This window comes from Carassius auratus, chromosome 29, assembly GCF_003368295.1.
Source record: "Carassius auratus strain Wakin chromosome 29, ASM336829v1, whole genome shotgun sequence".
Classification (NCBI taxonomy): Eukaryota; Metazoa; Chordata; class Actinopteri; order Cypriniformes; family Cyprinidae; genus Carassius; species Carassius auratus.
In genome coordinates this window covers 15,347,417-15,363,176 of record NC_039271.1, presented here as the reverse complement: position 1 = coordinate 15,363,176, position 15,760 = coordinate 15,347,417, and the positions used below count along the sequence as shown (strand labels likewise).

Genomic DNA, 15,760 nt, shown 5'->3' with positions numbered 1-15,760 from the left:
CAATTCTTCCTGGATGTTGGACCATCACCTTCAACTCAACCTTGCCAAGACAGAACTGCTTGTGATTCCAGCAAACCCATCGTTCCATCACAATTTCACCATCAAGTTAGGCACATCATCCATAACTCCTTCAAAAACAGCTAGAAGCCTTGGAGTTATGATTGATGATCAGCTGACTTTCTCAGACCAAACTGTCCAGTCCTGCAGATTTGCTTTTATTCTACATCAATAAGATCAAGCCCTTCCTTCCGGAACATGCTGCACAACTTGTTCTCTTGTTCTGCCCAGGCTGGACTATTGCAATGCTCTCTTTGGCAGGTCTTCCAGCCAATTCTATCAAACCTTTACAATTAATTCAGAACGCGGCAGCAAGATTAATTTTCAATGAGCCAAAAAGAATACACGTCACACCTCTGTTTATCAATTTGCACTGGCTTCCAATAGCTGCTCGCATAAAATTCAAGGCATTGATGTTTGCCTACAAAACTACCACTGGCTCTGCACCCATTTACCTAAATTCGTTACTTCAGACTCGTTACTATGTGCCCTCTAGAAGCTTGTGTTCTGCTTGATTGTGCCATCCCAAAGAAGCACAAAGTCACTTTTACGGACTTTTAAATTAAATGTTCCCTCCTGGTGGAATGAACTCCCCAACTCAATCCGAGCAGCTGAATCCTTAGCCATCTTCAAGAATCGGCTTAAAACACATCTCTTCCATCTTTATTTGACCCTCTAACTTTATCACTCAATATTCTAAAAAAATCTAACTACCATTCTAATCTTTTTGTATTCTATTTTCTTTTCATTTATTATGTAATCATATATACATATATATACATTAATATATATATATATATATATATATATATATATATATATATATATATATTAGTGCTGTCAATCGATTAAAAAATAATTAACTAATTAATCGCACAATTTTTTTAAATTAATCGAGATTAATCGCAATTAAAAGACTGAAACTTTTTGGATATGTAAATGTAAATAATTAATGTAAACTCAAGACAAAGAAACTATTTAAATTCAAAATATGATTGTTTATTGGAATTTTTGTTTAACTTGTAACACAGATTTTCTCATGTAAACAACATACCTGCAATAAACCATCAATATCCTCCAAATTAACTGTTGGCTTGAAAGCCATATTTATTACAGAAATAAAAACACAGGCATGTAAGTACCATTTGAATTTCAAAACAATCAATGCCAATAAAAAACAAAAATGATTTCCATGTTGAATTCTAAGTGAACTGCAAAAAAATTCCAAAGTATAGTCATTGCCAGTGCTTTAAGTGGGCCGGTACGCACCAGTACTCAGTACCGCCACTTCCAAATATAGCTCTTGAGCGTACCGCCACCTCTCCTTGCGCACAGAACGTGCTTGTAGCGTACCGGTACGCTCATTTGGACATCTGTTTTAATAGAGGTTTCAATCTTTTACCTGCACTGCCGATTTTCAGAGCGCCCTTCACAATGCAAGCTTCCTAATTCATCCCACCCAGAGCATAAACTACATTACCCATTCACCCTTAAGTTATACAAGTGAATAGCGCATGTGTCGCAGTGATGCACGCGTACAGGAGTGATTGACAGTTCGTGGCACTGTGTACAAAAAATACTCTGCTACACAATTGTTTCGTTATTTTCGTTTAAGCTTATTAACGTTAGCGTTACAGAAAGGTCTGATTTACGCACTGTTACAGTCATTGTTTTTTTTTTTTTTTTTAAACAATGACATTTGAGTTCATGATTTTAATGTTGCTGTTTCTTGTGGCAGACTGAATGAAGAGTAATGTTTCTTGTGGCAGACTGAAGAGTAATCCGGCAGAGTTTTATACTGAAACTTTCCGTCTAAAAGTACTTCCTTGGTCTTATCCATATTTCTTTGCACGTTGAACACACATAGGCCACAACTGGAAATAAAAAAAAATGCAACCGCGTTAATTGCGTTATTTTTTTTAAACACGTTAAATATTTCAAATTAATCGAATGCGTTAACGCGCTAATTTTGACAGCACTAATATATATTTGTATATATATATATATATATATATATATATAATATATATATATATATATATATATATATATATATATATATATATATATATATATATATATATATATATATATATATATATATATATATATAAATAAATGTATGTGTGTGTGTGTGTAAAGACCTCTAACTAGCTTGCTCTATTCTTTTTTTATTCTGTTTTCTTTTTATTTATTATATTAGTTAAAATCCCATGCTACGTGTACTGTGTTAACCTAACTGAGACTTGTTATAGCACTTATATATCATTGCTCTTTTTGTTGTTTTTAATTGCTTCCACTGTCTTCATCTGTAAGTCGCTTTGGATAAAAGCGTCTACTAAATGAATTAAAGTAAATGTAACTGACTGGATTTCCCCAAAATTCTAATTTGTCTACAACACAGTCCTGCAGTTGGGAAAGCATAGCGGCAGGTGCTACACAATTTTCCACAGTTCACTTCTTTATATGCCGTTTAATGCAGCATTTTAATCAACCTTTTGCCAAACACACTTTTTTTGAGTGAGGAGAAAGTGTTTTCACAGTACATCAAATCTCTTTTTGTCAAAAGATCAAGTAAAATTTAATTCCTCATGACATGACCCCTTGCAAAAATCACAAATCATGACCTACCTCACCAGGAGCTAGTCCGTAAATGTTAGACATGGTCCAGTTTAACATCACAGCATATCCTCCTGAATCTCTGACGACCCCCTGATGAGAACAAAAGCCTTTGGGATTCCTTTGTGATATTATTATGCATAAATTTGAATCCCTTATTAATGTTCAAATAGGGGAATTTTTAAGCAACTATTGCAATGCCATGAAATGTGAATTTTTTAATGTCTCTTCATGTTGCAGCCGTGCATTCAAGTAAAGTGTGAAAGCAAAAAAAAATTATACATAATATACATGAGTTCAGCATGAAAAAAGTATGTCATGGTGTAAGAATATGAGATGAACAAAACACAATTAATCGCCATTATTCATATTACAATTCATTCTGTCCCTAGTGTCAGTAAATTAAATCAAATTAACTGTCAGTAAATGAGGCTGAGGCACACATTTTGAGTTGTAAGGTGGATAAAATAGATCCTGTGTTAGCCAAAAACACTTAGCTCTATAAATCTGAGGTGTGCATGAGCGAGCACAGGCCATTAGCAAAAGGTTTATGTACAGGGCAGTGTTGCCTTGGGCCAGATATTTCATACCGACTGGAGTCTGTGTCGGTGGAGAGCTGTGTTTTGTTTGCTCTGCCTTCAGGCTTTGTAACTTCCTCCAGCGCTCCATGTACTCCCTTCTCTCGTCTTGCCTCTTTTTCAGTCAGTGTACGTATAAAAGTGAGTTGTTAGGGACTGAAGAGCACCTGAGGCACGCTAATGTAAATTTTAAGGTGCTGTTCACCTCTTGGACCATGCTAAACGGACAAAATAAAATGTTATTTAGAGGTGGAAGCATAATAGAACAAGCAAAAAGAATGGAAAATAGGCTGTGAAAATGGGCGGGGCTTAGTGGCCTGGAGATTTGTTTGGATCATTTCGCAATTACAAGTTAAAGATTAGGGGTGGGTGATATATGATGATCACATTTTTACAGTAAATTCACATTATCTGGCTGGTGATACAAAATTAAGCAACGCTGAATACAGAAATGAATTTTAGGCATTTTCAACTTGATATGAGATATTTAAAATGCAATCACCTGCTGGCTGACAATAATACCCAGTCAAGCCAGCTGCGACGAAAATACTGCTCATTAAAATAATAACAGTAATTTGCAGGAAGAGCAAAGAGAGGCGCTTTCAGTGTTTCTTTTGATGAATTTGATCAGCAAGTATTCACATAAATGACAAAACACGATTCCTTCAATTAAGAGTTTATTGTTTTGGTACATTAACAGTACCTTATTGTAACCGTGTCCTATAGTAAGCAAACTATTATTTTCAAATTATACCATTATTTTATAAAGCGCTTTAGTAAAATATATTTGTTTTAATACCAAGTAGTGTTATGTGGTTTCAAAAAACAATTATTACATTATATTTTTTCTGTATTTTACTGTATTAAATGAAATTCTGTTGTGGGCTGCTTGGGGATGAACAGTTCTGCTTTGTATTTATCTTCTGGTTGGCAAAATTGAGCAAAACAGACAACATTGTGTTTAAAATAACACAATATTAACATCTTAATTAACTGTTGTATAAGATGAGTATCACATTTGCACTCGTGTGATATTGCACTTAGACTACAGCTCATGTGATATTTCTTAACTATGTGATGTAAATATGCAAATCACTCAAAATGTAAAAAATGATTTTAACGCGTTATTTTTCTGCATAATTAATGAATCTAATTAATGCGTTAAATTACCAGCCGTAAAGAAAAACACATGATGATAAAAAATAAAGTAATTTCTGTTTGACATTAGCTAAAATGACTTCCTATTAGGGTTGGGTATTGTTTTAATTTTATCAATTTCAATTCTGCTTCTCAATTCCGATTCCTATCAATTACAAAATCTATTTAAACATTTCAATATAAAACATTTATTATGTGTTCTTTTTGCAAAACATTTCGTTGCAACGGAATACCAGGAACAAAAATCAGCAGGTTACTTAAAAAGTGGAGTAGATAAAGAGCTGTTTGTGTGCAAAATATAGCCGCACAATTCTGGATAAATTGTGTATTATTATTATTATTATTCAAAAATTAAAAGTTTTTTTTTTCTTTTGTTACAAAAATCATGTAATTTATGAATGAATGATTTAATGACTTAAGATGTAATTCTTTCATTTTTGGATGAATCTGTGTTTTTGAATGAATCTCTTGAAACGACAAATACATTTTTTACAGCTGCTTTTCTCCACCTACTGTCTGACAACTTAATCGATAAATCTTTATTTGAAAAGTCAAATTACTTTAAAAAGGTGATTTACTCTATTTTAATCGCCACCTTATCAAAACTATAAACTTTTATCCCCATATTTCTGTGATTATTTGAATGATTGTAACACAGAAAAATTATACTGTGTGGTTGAAAAGACTCTTTGTGAAGCCGTTTCATGCATTTACATGACAGCTGCACTCTTTTAGTCAGCGTGAACGCAGATTTTAATGTTCAAATCACACAGAGACAAACAGAAAGTTGATCACACCGTTGTGATCGCACACGTCAAAGGTTTGTCGTTTAGAAGTTCACGTTGATGTTTGGATTGTGTTCGCGATTTTTAACGATCTGTTTAATTAAAGTGCTTTGTCATGTTGATGGTTGCAACATGTTACCTTATCATAAATATTATACTTATAAGGAATATAAGGAAAAGGGGAAAGTCCTAACAGATTGTAGAGATGGTACTCAAAGATTAAAAATATATATATATACAAATCTGAATTGAAATTTTAATTTGACAAAATATTTAAGTCCAGAATTGGAATCAGTTTTCAATACTCTACCCTACTTCTTATTGACGTTTTATTCACCTTTATTTGTAGAGATTTATACAATACTGGTTGTGTCAAAGCAGATTTACAGTGTCAAACAGGAATACAGTTTGTTGATAACGCAAGAAGACAATAACAGTATTTTTTTAAGTTAAAATAATATATTTATAATGTATTTGAATAATTTTGGATCATTTAACACCAAATATTATTTACAAGGTATTTCAAGGTGCATGGCCACAGACTAAAATGAGCACCTTCCCTCTTATCTTGAATACACAGGAGAGTTTATAAAGGCGTACTGCTCATGATCTCCAGCTAAAATAATATGCAATAAACAAAGCCCCTGACAGAATGGATCTATTCCACGGCAAACAATTTCATCCATTTCCTCAGCTCCATGCTTTATCGATGTGTTCTGTCATAAACAAGAATTTACCTTAGGAGTACCAGTAGTGCCAGAGGTGTAGAGGACGTACAGAGGGTGATGAGCGGGGACAGACACACAGTCGTGAGGGCAGGCAGTGGCCATCTCCTCCTCCCAGTCCAAGCTCAGGTCAGGACTCATAGACACCTTCTCCTGTGGCAAAAACAACTGTGTTAGGCACAGAATTAATGCATGTCCTTAAGAATTATCAGAGAGTCATCTCCAAAAACGTCAGTTCTGTTGACCCACCTTCATGTCGTTTCAAACCTGTGTGACTTTCTTTCTTCTGTGGAACATAAAATAAGATATTTTAAAGAATACTGGTAACCACACAGATTTTCCCCCCGAATGGCGATGTGATCTGAAACTGTTTGGTTACCAACATCCTTCAAAATTATCAGGTTTGGAACTACATGAGGGTAAGTAAATGATGACTGTTTTTGAGCGGACTATCACTTTACAAAACAAATTGATCCATCAAGGCAGCAATGCTATTTTAGTATTATTTTCATACTTTTATAGTTTGTATTAATATTTTGATTTAGGTTTTAGTTTGATTTTATTGTTTACAATAGTCATTGTTGTGCTTTTTCCTTTTCATTTTGTAATATTTGATTTCAGATTTATTTTTAATTTCCGCTAGTGACTAGTAACATTTCTACCTTTTTGTTTAGAAATGTATTTTTTCTTCTAATATTTATATTATATATTTATTTTTTGTATCTATATTTACTTTTAGTTTTAGTCAACAATAGCAACACTGCCAAGCAGATGTAAAAAATGGAATAGTTAGTACCTAAAAGGAATAATTTTCTTAAAGAATGAAGATGCTGTAATCTTTTTTTTCTTCTCTTTTTTTTATGACACATGCTAGATGCTACATTTATATTAATTACGTTTGTATGTGGGTTGCGGGGTCACTGCCCCAACAAAACTCAAAATGCAATATTTATATATATATATATAAGTTGCTTAGTTGCATTAGTGTGTTTTTTTTTTTTTCATATTTGTTGTGCCAAACATTTTAGATGTGTTTTAATTCCAATCAAGTCATTCTGAATATTCTAAAATCTTCCGTAAATGAGATCCTGCCACATAGAACTCTTCTAAGAACTAACAGAATGTGCACTCTGAGTGTGTTCTTCTGGGGCTAGCAAATTCTCCCCTTGCATATGCTTTTAACTCGTGTGTTTCTGAGATGTGTTCACCAACCATGCGGGATGCATCCTGGATCCCAAACCGCTGGAAAATCAAAACGCTTTTTGCTAAGTTTCCATGACAACACAGGATGAAGGTTAAGTAATTCCCTTGTTGTGAAATCAACATACTGATTCAAGACGTAGCAACATGTGAAAACCCATTTTAGAGACTTTCAAACAGGAAAAAGACTCTAGAGTTTGTTGAAATGCTGAAACCTTTGAACATCTGATTTTATAATTTTTTGAGTGGTATGTTATTGCAGCTATAAAAATGACTAACTTCCTTCTACAACTATTGGTTAAGTGCCAGCCTCCTTGAGAATGAGGACTTGAAGGTCGAAATTTAGAGGTACTCTCTTTTAGAAAGGAGACCACATTTGCATTTTTATTCTCTGCTTCCATTATCTTCTCTTTAAACCGTTAACAAGCAGCAGAAAGTGTGCCATTTTGATAATGAGACTGGCGTCCAGGTGCGGTGGGGTTTCTGGGAGCTCACCATGTTGGGACGGTTGTAGATGAGGACTTTGTGTGGTTTGTGACTGCTGAGCTCCAGAGCTTTCTCAACCAGGGGAATGTACTCCACTCTTCTGCCTGGCTCGATGCCAAACGATGCTGTCACCAGCAACTTGGGCTGTGGGGGATATAATCATTTAAAAGGGGAAGGGGATTTCACAACCTAAGCAGATACATGCATTTACAAAAATGTATTTGTTATTCATTTTCATTACAAAAAACAATGGCTTGCCTTAGCATGGTCGATGCGGACGGAGAGCTCTTTGGAGGCAAATCCTCCAAATATGAGGCTGTGGGTGGCACCAATACGGGCACATGCCAGCATTGTGAACATGGCCTGAGGAACCATAGGCATATAGATCACCACCAGGTCACCCGTCTTCACACCATGCCTCACCAGAACACCCGCCAGCCTGGACACCTACAAACAGGGGTGTGCATGCTGAATTTTATAGACAAACTGGACACTGAATGCACACTGGTCAAACATTTTGGAAGAGGAAGAAGGTTCTTGACAATTAACACTGCTTGGAAATTTTTCGTAGACAAAATCCAGTCATTTCAATACTACTCCACACAATTCCCAATCTTGTGAAATCCTCCTGAAATGAATGACTTGTCTACAAAAAAAAATCCCAATTCCTGGTTCAAGTTGATCGTGGAATTGAATTCTGACTAACAAAAACCGTACCTTCATACATTGCTAAACTACTGACAAAAAAAACTATTTTTTCCCCTGCCAAATATGGCTAATGTGACGCATTATCAGTTTTACCTGCTCCTGCACTTCTCTGTATGTGATGACCTGTTTAGTGCCTGTAACCGGACTGTCATAAATGACAGCTGCTTGATCGCCTCTTCCATTCTCCACATGCCGATCGACAGCATTATAACAAATGTTCAGCTTTCCTCCAACAAACCTGGAATGAAAACAGATGTTCTCTCTATAAGTAATACTCATGCTGTAATCATCAAATTAAAGTACCTTTAAATGTTATCAATCAACATGATTCAAATTCCATTTACCATCATGCACTAATCAATATTAATTTAGTGTAACAGTGGCCATTCAATTTTCCGGCTGCCTTGGTTCCAGAAGTATATTTCATATAGGGATTTCAAAAAAAGTCTTCATTTAAAAGTGATAACAGAATGAACCAAAGCTACAAGCTTTTAGGTAAATCACATTACAAATGTTGATTTGAAGCAAAATAAAATAGTTTGAAAATCTGACAAAAAAAAGACTAAAGTACAAGACTTTGTAATTATGACTAGCATTATGGAAGACAAATTAAACGATAAATATGGGTAATATGTAATGTTGTTGTTCATTAGGAATACCACAGTTAAACATGACCATTTAAAAAATAAGTTGCAATAGTACAGTCTGGTGGCTTTCAAGTATATACCATTGATTAACAACCTTGTAACTCACAGTATGTCTGTCTTTAAAGATTTATAAGTTACTGTTCAAAATGAATCAACTGAATCTTTACTTCAGAAACCTGTCCCAAATGGACTCTACATTCATGGACATTCGGCCTTTTCACCCTCCAAGGCACTAGATGGCTGTAATGCATTTGAAATGGAAAATATACATCAATAGATGACAGAACCATGTACAATCATAATGACCAACACACTTTCTCAGTTAAGTTGTCTTAATCAAACAGATCAGGGTTGGAGCTAAACTCTGCAGTGCACTGGCTCTCCAGGGCAAGATTTGAATAGCCCTGGTCTACAAACATAAGTGGGCGTTCACAGAGGAAGCATTCTATGCGTCTCCTCTGTGATCTTGATTGGTCTAGACACGCGTGCGTCCAACAGAAGTCGTTCCGTTGCGGCGCGTTTTTAAAAGCGAGCGCGTACGTGTTAAAAATAAGATGAAATCATATTTTCCCGTAAGTATTAAAGTATTGTCATCGTTTACTCCCCCTCACGATTTCACAAACACGACTTCCTCTATTCACCCTTGGCTGAAAAAAGTTCTGAGATCTAACGGGCTATTCACTATTATATCACTATTCACTTTCATTGCATTTATTCTTCCATACAATGAAAGCGAATGGCGACTGAGACTGCCACTGCCCCTCGCACTACTTTTTATTTTGTTTCTTTGTGAACTATCCATTTAAAACAGCCCGAGACCCCTGATTTCACTTACATTCTGTTACTATTGAACACGAAAACGTCCCCTCATGCATGGCTGTACTTACCATTTTGGAAACACTGTATCCGTCTGATCCAGAGTCTGAGTCCAGCGCTCAAACCAAGTGATCCCATCTGCCGCTTCGCTCCAGAACTCCTCGGGTTTGTCACGTGCCAGGCCGAACGCGTCTTCATATGTGTATTTTGATGAAAAGCCACGAATAAAATGCTTTCTGTATGTGCTAAAAGCTCTGTTTGGCGTATAAACCAGCGGTTTACACCCATTCCACATATATGTCTTGACTTTCTGCAGGTAACACGGTCCAGACACACCTGTGCACGAAAACTTCTGACCCAACAAACATCTTGAACCTACAGCACTCGCTGTTTTGTTACCTCCCTTAACTCTAGACACCGTTACATTTCCAATGGAGATGTGTTTCAAACGCGTAGTTTGGCAAAGACGCATGTTTGTTGTGTTTCCTGGTCGTTATCAGCTCTAGTGTTTGCTGACGAGCAACGCTGACACAAGCGAGCTCCAAATTTCTCAACTCAAAAATGGCCGCGCAATAAACAATACTTCAGATCACAGCCAGAGGCCACTCCAAGATACTGCAATCCATGCAATGTGTTCATTGCGTAATGTTGGTGATCTCTGTCCATGCATGATTTATGACACACGTTGTTAAGCAATGCTATAGTCTGCATAAAGTAGCCGAACTTTATAATGCAAATAATCAACAAATATGAAGGCAGCTATATATTTTAATATATACAGCCAGGCACGTCTGAAATTAAACCTGCAAAACATGACATATGTGATATAAACCTAAATTAATAAAAAGTTGCGCACTGTACTTTCAGGCTTTTATGGCTCAAACAGTACAGCCAAGTTTGATTCAGATTTCAAAATTTTGTACAGTTTCTGATATTTATATGATGAAACATTTTGAGAGACGTATAGATAAACATTCCTGTTGGAACATATTTGATCAATTTTACCATGATATTATCTAAATAATAATAATAATATATAATAATAAATTATAATATAATAAAGGAAACCTAAGCTGATACACATTTGTAATGTCACTAAAATTTTACTTTACTTTAAAAGTATAAACGATCAATCAGAACCGAAGACTTGTTGAAGACTGTGTGCAGTTTTATATCATGTTGTTAATTAAGACATCATACATTTGTGTATCAGATACAGTAGGGTTAAAAAAAATAAATACATGTTTGGGCTTTTATATTGTCATTGCACCAGAGCTAAAAAATGCAAATTATTAAAATATTGTGTGGAAAATATTTAATTTGTTAATTTGTACTGTTAGCTTCTAAAGAAAAGAGACACAATTTACCTGACTTTTATTGGTACAGTATTTTTTCATAATAACTATTGTTCCAAAGCAGCTTTGCCTTAAAACTCCGTGGAGCAAGCTGAAGGCAGCAGTGAACCGGAGATAAAAAATACAACACTACAAACTATTCTTGAAAGTATGTAGATTGTAAGCAAGCTAGGAGAAACACTTCAAGCCATTTCAGTCAGTAATGCCTACTGTCTGTGCCCATACCCCTCTCTGATTGCTGACTGCTGTCCCATTTTAACAGTGCAACCTGGACACTGTGATTGAGTCATTCATCAGTCTTGCTGGCAGTGAAGGGATGATGTGATTTTTCAAATCGCTTGTGCAATGTTTTCTATCAGAGTGGCTGAGGCGATTAATGCTAAGTGGTCCTAGTCCTGTGTGGCAGATTGTCTGCACACAGATTACGAAGTGAATTGCTCAGGATTTAATAGAGCTGAATAAGATAAATATATCTTTGCAGTATGATGCACATTGCTAGACTGGCGACATTTACCCTTTTTGGTTGCAAAACAATGATGTAACCAACAGTTACTGCAAAACAACAGCAAAACATGGAGTCTGCTGAAAATGTGTATAAACAGAGGATATCATACATTTCTATTATTATTTGATTTCTCTTAATAATATATATATAAATATATATATATATATATATATATATATATATATATATATATATATATATATATAAATATATATATATATAGTTTCCCTGAGGTCCACGTGATATACAAGTATGTGTTTGTGCTAAAACCCATGTTATTTTAGTTTTTGATAACCTTTTTTACATTTAAATTTAAGACACCCTCTGTGTTGTGCTCGTCAAATATATTTTTTTTATATAGTTTTGGAATAAAGTTTAATTACATTGTGATTTAATTGTGTCACACAAACCATAAGTCAGACTGGCATTATCAGAAATACTGTAAAGCTAAAACTTCTGACCATTCTGAAGATAGGGAACCTCCAGAAGAATATTCAGAGCTGTAGGTGCTACACACAGTTACAATCAGCATAAGACTACATCATATTTTAGGGTATTATTTACATGACAATGATGTACTAAAAAAGGAAATGTTTTTTCTTTGCATTTTTGAAGCTTTCATGTATAGACACCTGTGCTGTCAAAATGATCCCTGTTCACAAGGATCCACAAAATCGACTAAAAACACTGTATTAAAAAACACAGTATTTGGCAATTTCCCTTTTAAAAAACATTATGCCAGATCACATACCTATGAATGCATGCACATGTCTTCACTGTTTTCACAAATTCACATTTTTCTCGTTTACACTGAGATGATAACGGTGTCATTTTCAAAACTTGCACTGTTTTTAGTTGAAAATGGTGTCTTGTAAATCCCCCCTAAGTCTCATGTTTATTTCTTCTGGAAATAAACAGCATCTGTCCAGCTTTCTCTTATTTATCTCTATGAATGGGCTTAAGTAGTGAGATGAAATCAGTAAATAATGCTCTTATTTCAGTAAATGTTCTTAGTGGACTGGAGAAGTATTCTGTTCTTGAAGTTCCAAGTGTGTCTTTTATCTCAAAAGATCAGGGTAAATCTGATACCTTATAACCATTTTTATCAAAATCATCTTGTGCTGAACGATCAAATTACTCTGTAAATGTCTATGTTCTGTCTGGCATCCGGCACTCGCCTCAAATCTCCATTTGCATGTATTTGTTTTAGGTTCTGCGTTTTGAATAGCCTCGCCGCGTGTCTTTGTCTCTGATCTGCATTCAGCAAGCACATCACACAAACTGTGCATCTTCAATTAGTTTCCTCCCTGTGTTGCAAGAATCGAGCCTTAGAACTGAATGCCCGTCAACGTTCTCCCAGCGCCAATTTGTCAGTAGGAGGACTTAAAAATAGAGCTATTCATATTGCCATAACTCTTTCTCTCTGGGAGTAATAGTGCAGCCATTGTTTGACTGGAAATATTTCTATTTTACTTTGTCTGGCCTGTTATATTGTCTGCTGCCCTGATGTGAGCATGTGGGTGGGTGTCAATGATCTTACTCCAGAGTAAAGGCACTCATGCTGCATTATATAAGAGATTTTATGAGTGGCAATTGAATTAGTGCAGCTGCGAGCTGATGGACAGCCACTCTTGCATGGGCTTTGGTCTGAATCTGACATGGTGAGGGAGCAAGATGGGAGTAAAATGCTTATGAGACAGCTGAGAATTGATAGTGAAAAACCGACATGATTATAAACAGGAAAAAATGGTGTAGGATTTACTGATTTACTACTTTAATGATTTTCACTCAAAACCTGCTAGTCAATTTCACGAATGATTACAAAGAGATGGCATACAAAACAAAAGAAATCAACATAAAATTCCGACGCAATAAGACTGAAAGAGCATTTTCTTGTAAAACGAACTCCAATAGTCTTTGAAGAAATCATTTTTGCTAGTCTTGTCATTTTTACACACTGCTGGGTTTGATTTGAGCAGATAAGTAATGTGTTTGGTTATATTAAAGGGATATGCTAGGCTCAATACAATCTGAGCTCAATTGAAGGGGTCATATATGATGCAATTTCAACTTTTCCTTTCTCTTTGGAGTGTTACAAGCTCTTGGTGCATAAAGTGGATCTGTAAAGTTGCTGTAAAGTGTGCGAGACGTGAATTTGGAAATGTTATTTATTTAAATAGGTCTATGATGTCAGACTTTGAAGTGAGGTAAACTTCAACAGATTTCCCCTGCTCAGGGAGTAGGGAGCAATGAACACTGTGTAGGGACCAAGTCAATGGGAACACAGTTCATGCACAGAGCTCATTTCTAATGACCTGGTTATCTGAATCAGGTGTGTTAACAGAGCTGGGGGGGGGGGGCACAAGGACTGGAACTGAGACCGGCTGGTATTGTCATTATGATCCAAAAATATGTCCCCACTTGATGCAACAAATGCCTCGATTGTAATAGGTTTTATTGATTTTGACTGGTTGTGACCGTATGTTAAGGGGTGTAATAATTTCTGTCACACGCTTGAAGTATTCGTCTAATCACAACGCACTGGATAGCTGGCCAATTAGAACACAACTTGCTTTTCAGAACAATGAGCTTTGTAAAAATCTACACATTTCAGAAATGCGGGGAACAGAGGAGAAACAATAATGTACAGTAATGGGAAATGTTGTGTTCTTATATATACGTCACTTAAAACCCATGTATAATTTGAGCTGTAAAGCTGTGTAAACCATTGTTTTTGTGACGCAACAAGGTTTAAATTTGGATCTAACTTTACTCAGTAAAGGATTGTAATCAAAATTGTACCTTGTATGAACCCAGAATATTCCTTTATTACCTCCTGCAGGTCACTTAATCCAAAACATGAGGAACTGTAACAGTGACACTTTACCATACACCACTAAGAAGAGCACACAAGCAGGCCATGTTTGACATATCCAAATATCAAAATGACGTGCTGTTTGGTTTGTTTTCTAAGACATGTCAAAGCAACATGTACGCTTCCATTCATCATGAATCAGTCAACAATATCTGCCTCTGCCGTGCTAAACAGGGGAAAAATAACAAAAGCAAGCTGTCTCTCAAGCACGCATGTGTTAGCTAACAGCAGCCGTCTTGTATCTGGCCCCTTCAAGCCACTTTCATCTCTTTATACGCTATCGTTGAACCGAACACGACTCTGTTTGAAAGGCGCCCTACAGGGACATGGTGTCATGTTCCAAAACTTCCTGACAGCCACATGACTAGATGCTGAGGAAACTGCAGCTACATTGAGTATTTTTACACTCAATAATAAGGCAGCTCTTCCTTTGACTCTTCCACTCAAAACAAGCTGAAATCAGGCGTGGAGAAAAAAATGTGACATCTTTGCCAAAAGCCACAGATTAAACTGTGTCCTCACTTGTTGCTTGACACCCACATCATACAATTGTGCACCATTCAGTATTTAATTGAAAATGCCTTTTAAATCCTTGAATTTGAATAGGATTGAAATTGACATAGTAAACAGGATGCAGAACAGTAAGTCATATTTACATTTGCTATTGTCTTTATTTTCAGTTTAATCATTAATTAAATTATTTAAATTAATATTTAATATTTGAATGAATACAAACACACACACAGACACACACTTATTAATTCATTCTGTTAATTATTATATTATATATAATATATATAATTTCTTGAACAATGGTCAAAGATCAAATACCAAAGCTTTTGTAGAGATAAATTACATTTTTGATTTGAATATTTGTGTATCCCATCTATGTGATCAGGTTTAATATTTCAGAAATCTGAAACATATCAATATGAATATCCAATTCATATTGAATACTTTGAGATTGTTCATTGTGTTTATTTAGTATATTTTTTTCTTATTAATGTATAACTGAAAAAAATATGCATTACATAAAAAAAACATAATTATTCGAAATCAATTCACGTTTATGTTTTCTCACACAACTAATTAAGTCATTGCACATTGCCTTTTTTTTCTCTACTGAGTTAATTCCTCATCCTGTCAGTCCATCTGATTCTGTGGGATGCGGCCAATTTGAATCTAATTCTAACAGCTAATTTATAAATTGTGCAATTCGCTCAACCCTGACCAACATACAGGCCTA

General features: G+C 35.4%; 1 protein-coding gene across 1 annotated transcript in view; it reads right to left on the bottom strand.

Annotated features, from left to right (window-relative positions):
* acss3 (acyl-CoA synthetase short chain family member 3) overlaps positions 1 to 10,361 on the bottom strand; it is a 43,190-nt gene extending 32,829 nt beyond the window's left edge. Inside the window, exons 1-6 of the mRNA XM_026209836.1 lie at positions 9,851 to 10,361; positions 8,410 to 8,554; positions 7,867 to 8,055; positions 7,618 to 7,752; positions 5,935 to 6,075; positions 2,689 to 2,769 (exon numbers count right to left, since the gene is read on the bottom strand). Of these exons, the coding sequence (XP_026065621.1) occupies positions 2,689 to 2,769; positions 5,935 to 6,075; positions 7,618 to 7,752; positions 7,867 to 8,055; positions 8,410 to 8,554; positions 9,851 to 10,251 (1,092 nt within the window). The 5' untranslated portion in view covers positions 10,252 to 10,361. The remainder of the gene's footprint in view (positions 1 to 2,688; positions 2,770 to 5,934; positions 6,076 to 7,617; positions 7,753 to 7,866; positions 8,056 to 8,409; positions 8,555 to 9,850) is intronic.
* Between the last annotated feature and the right edge of the window lie 5,399 nt (positions 10,362 to 15,760).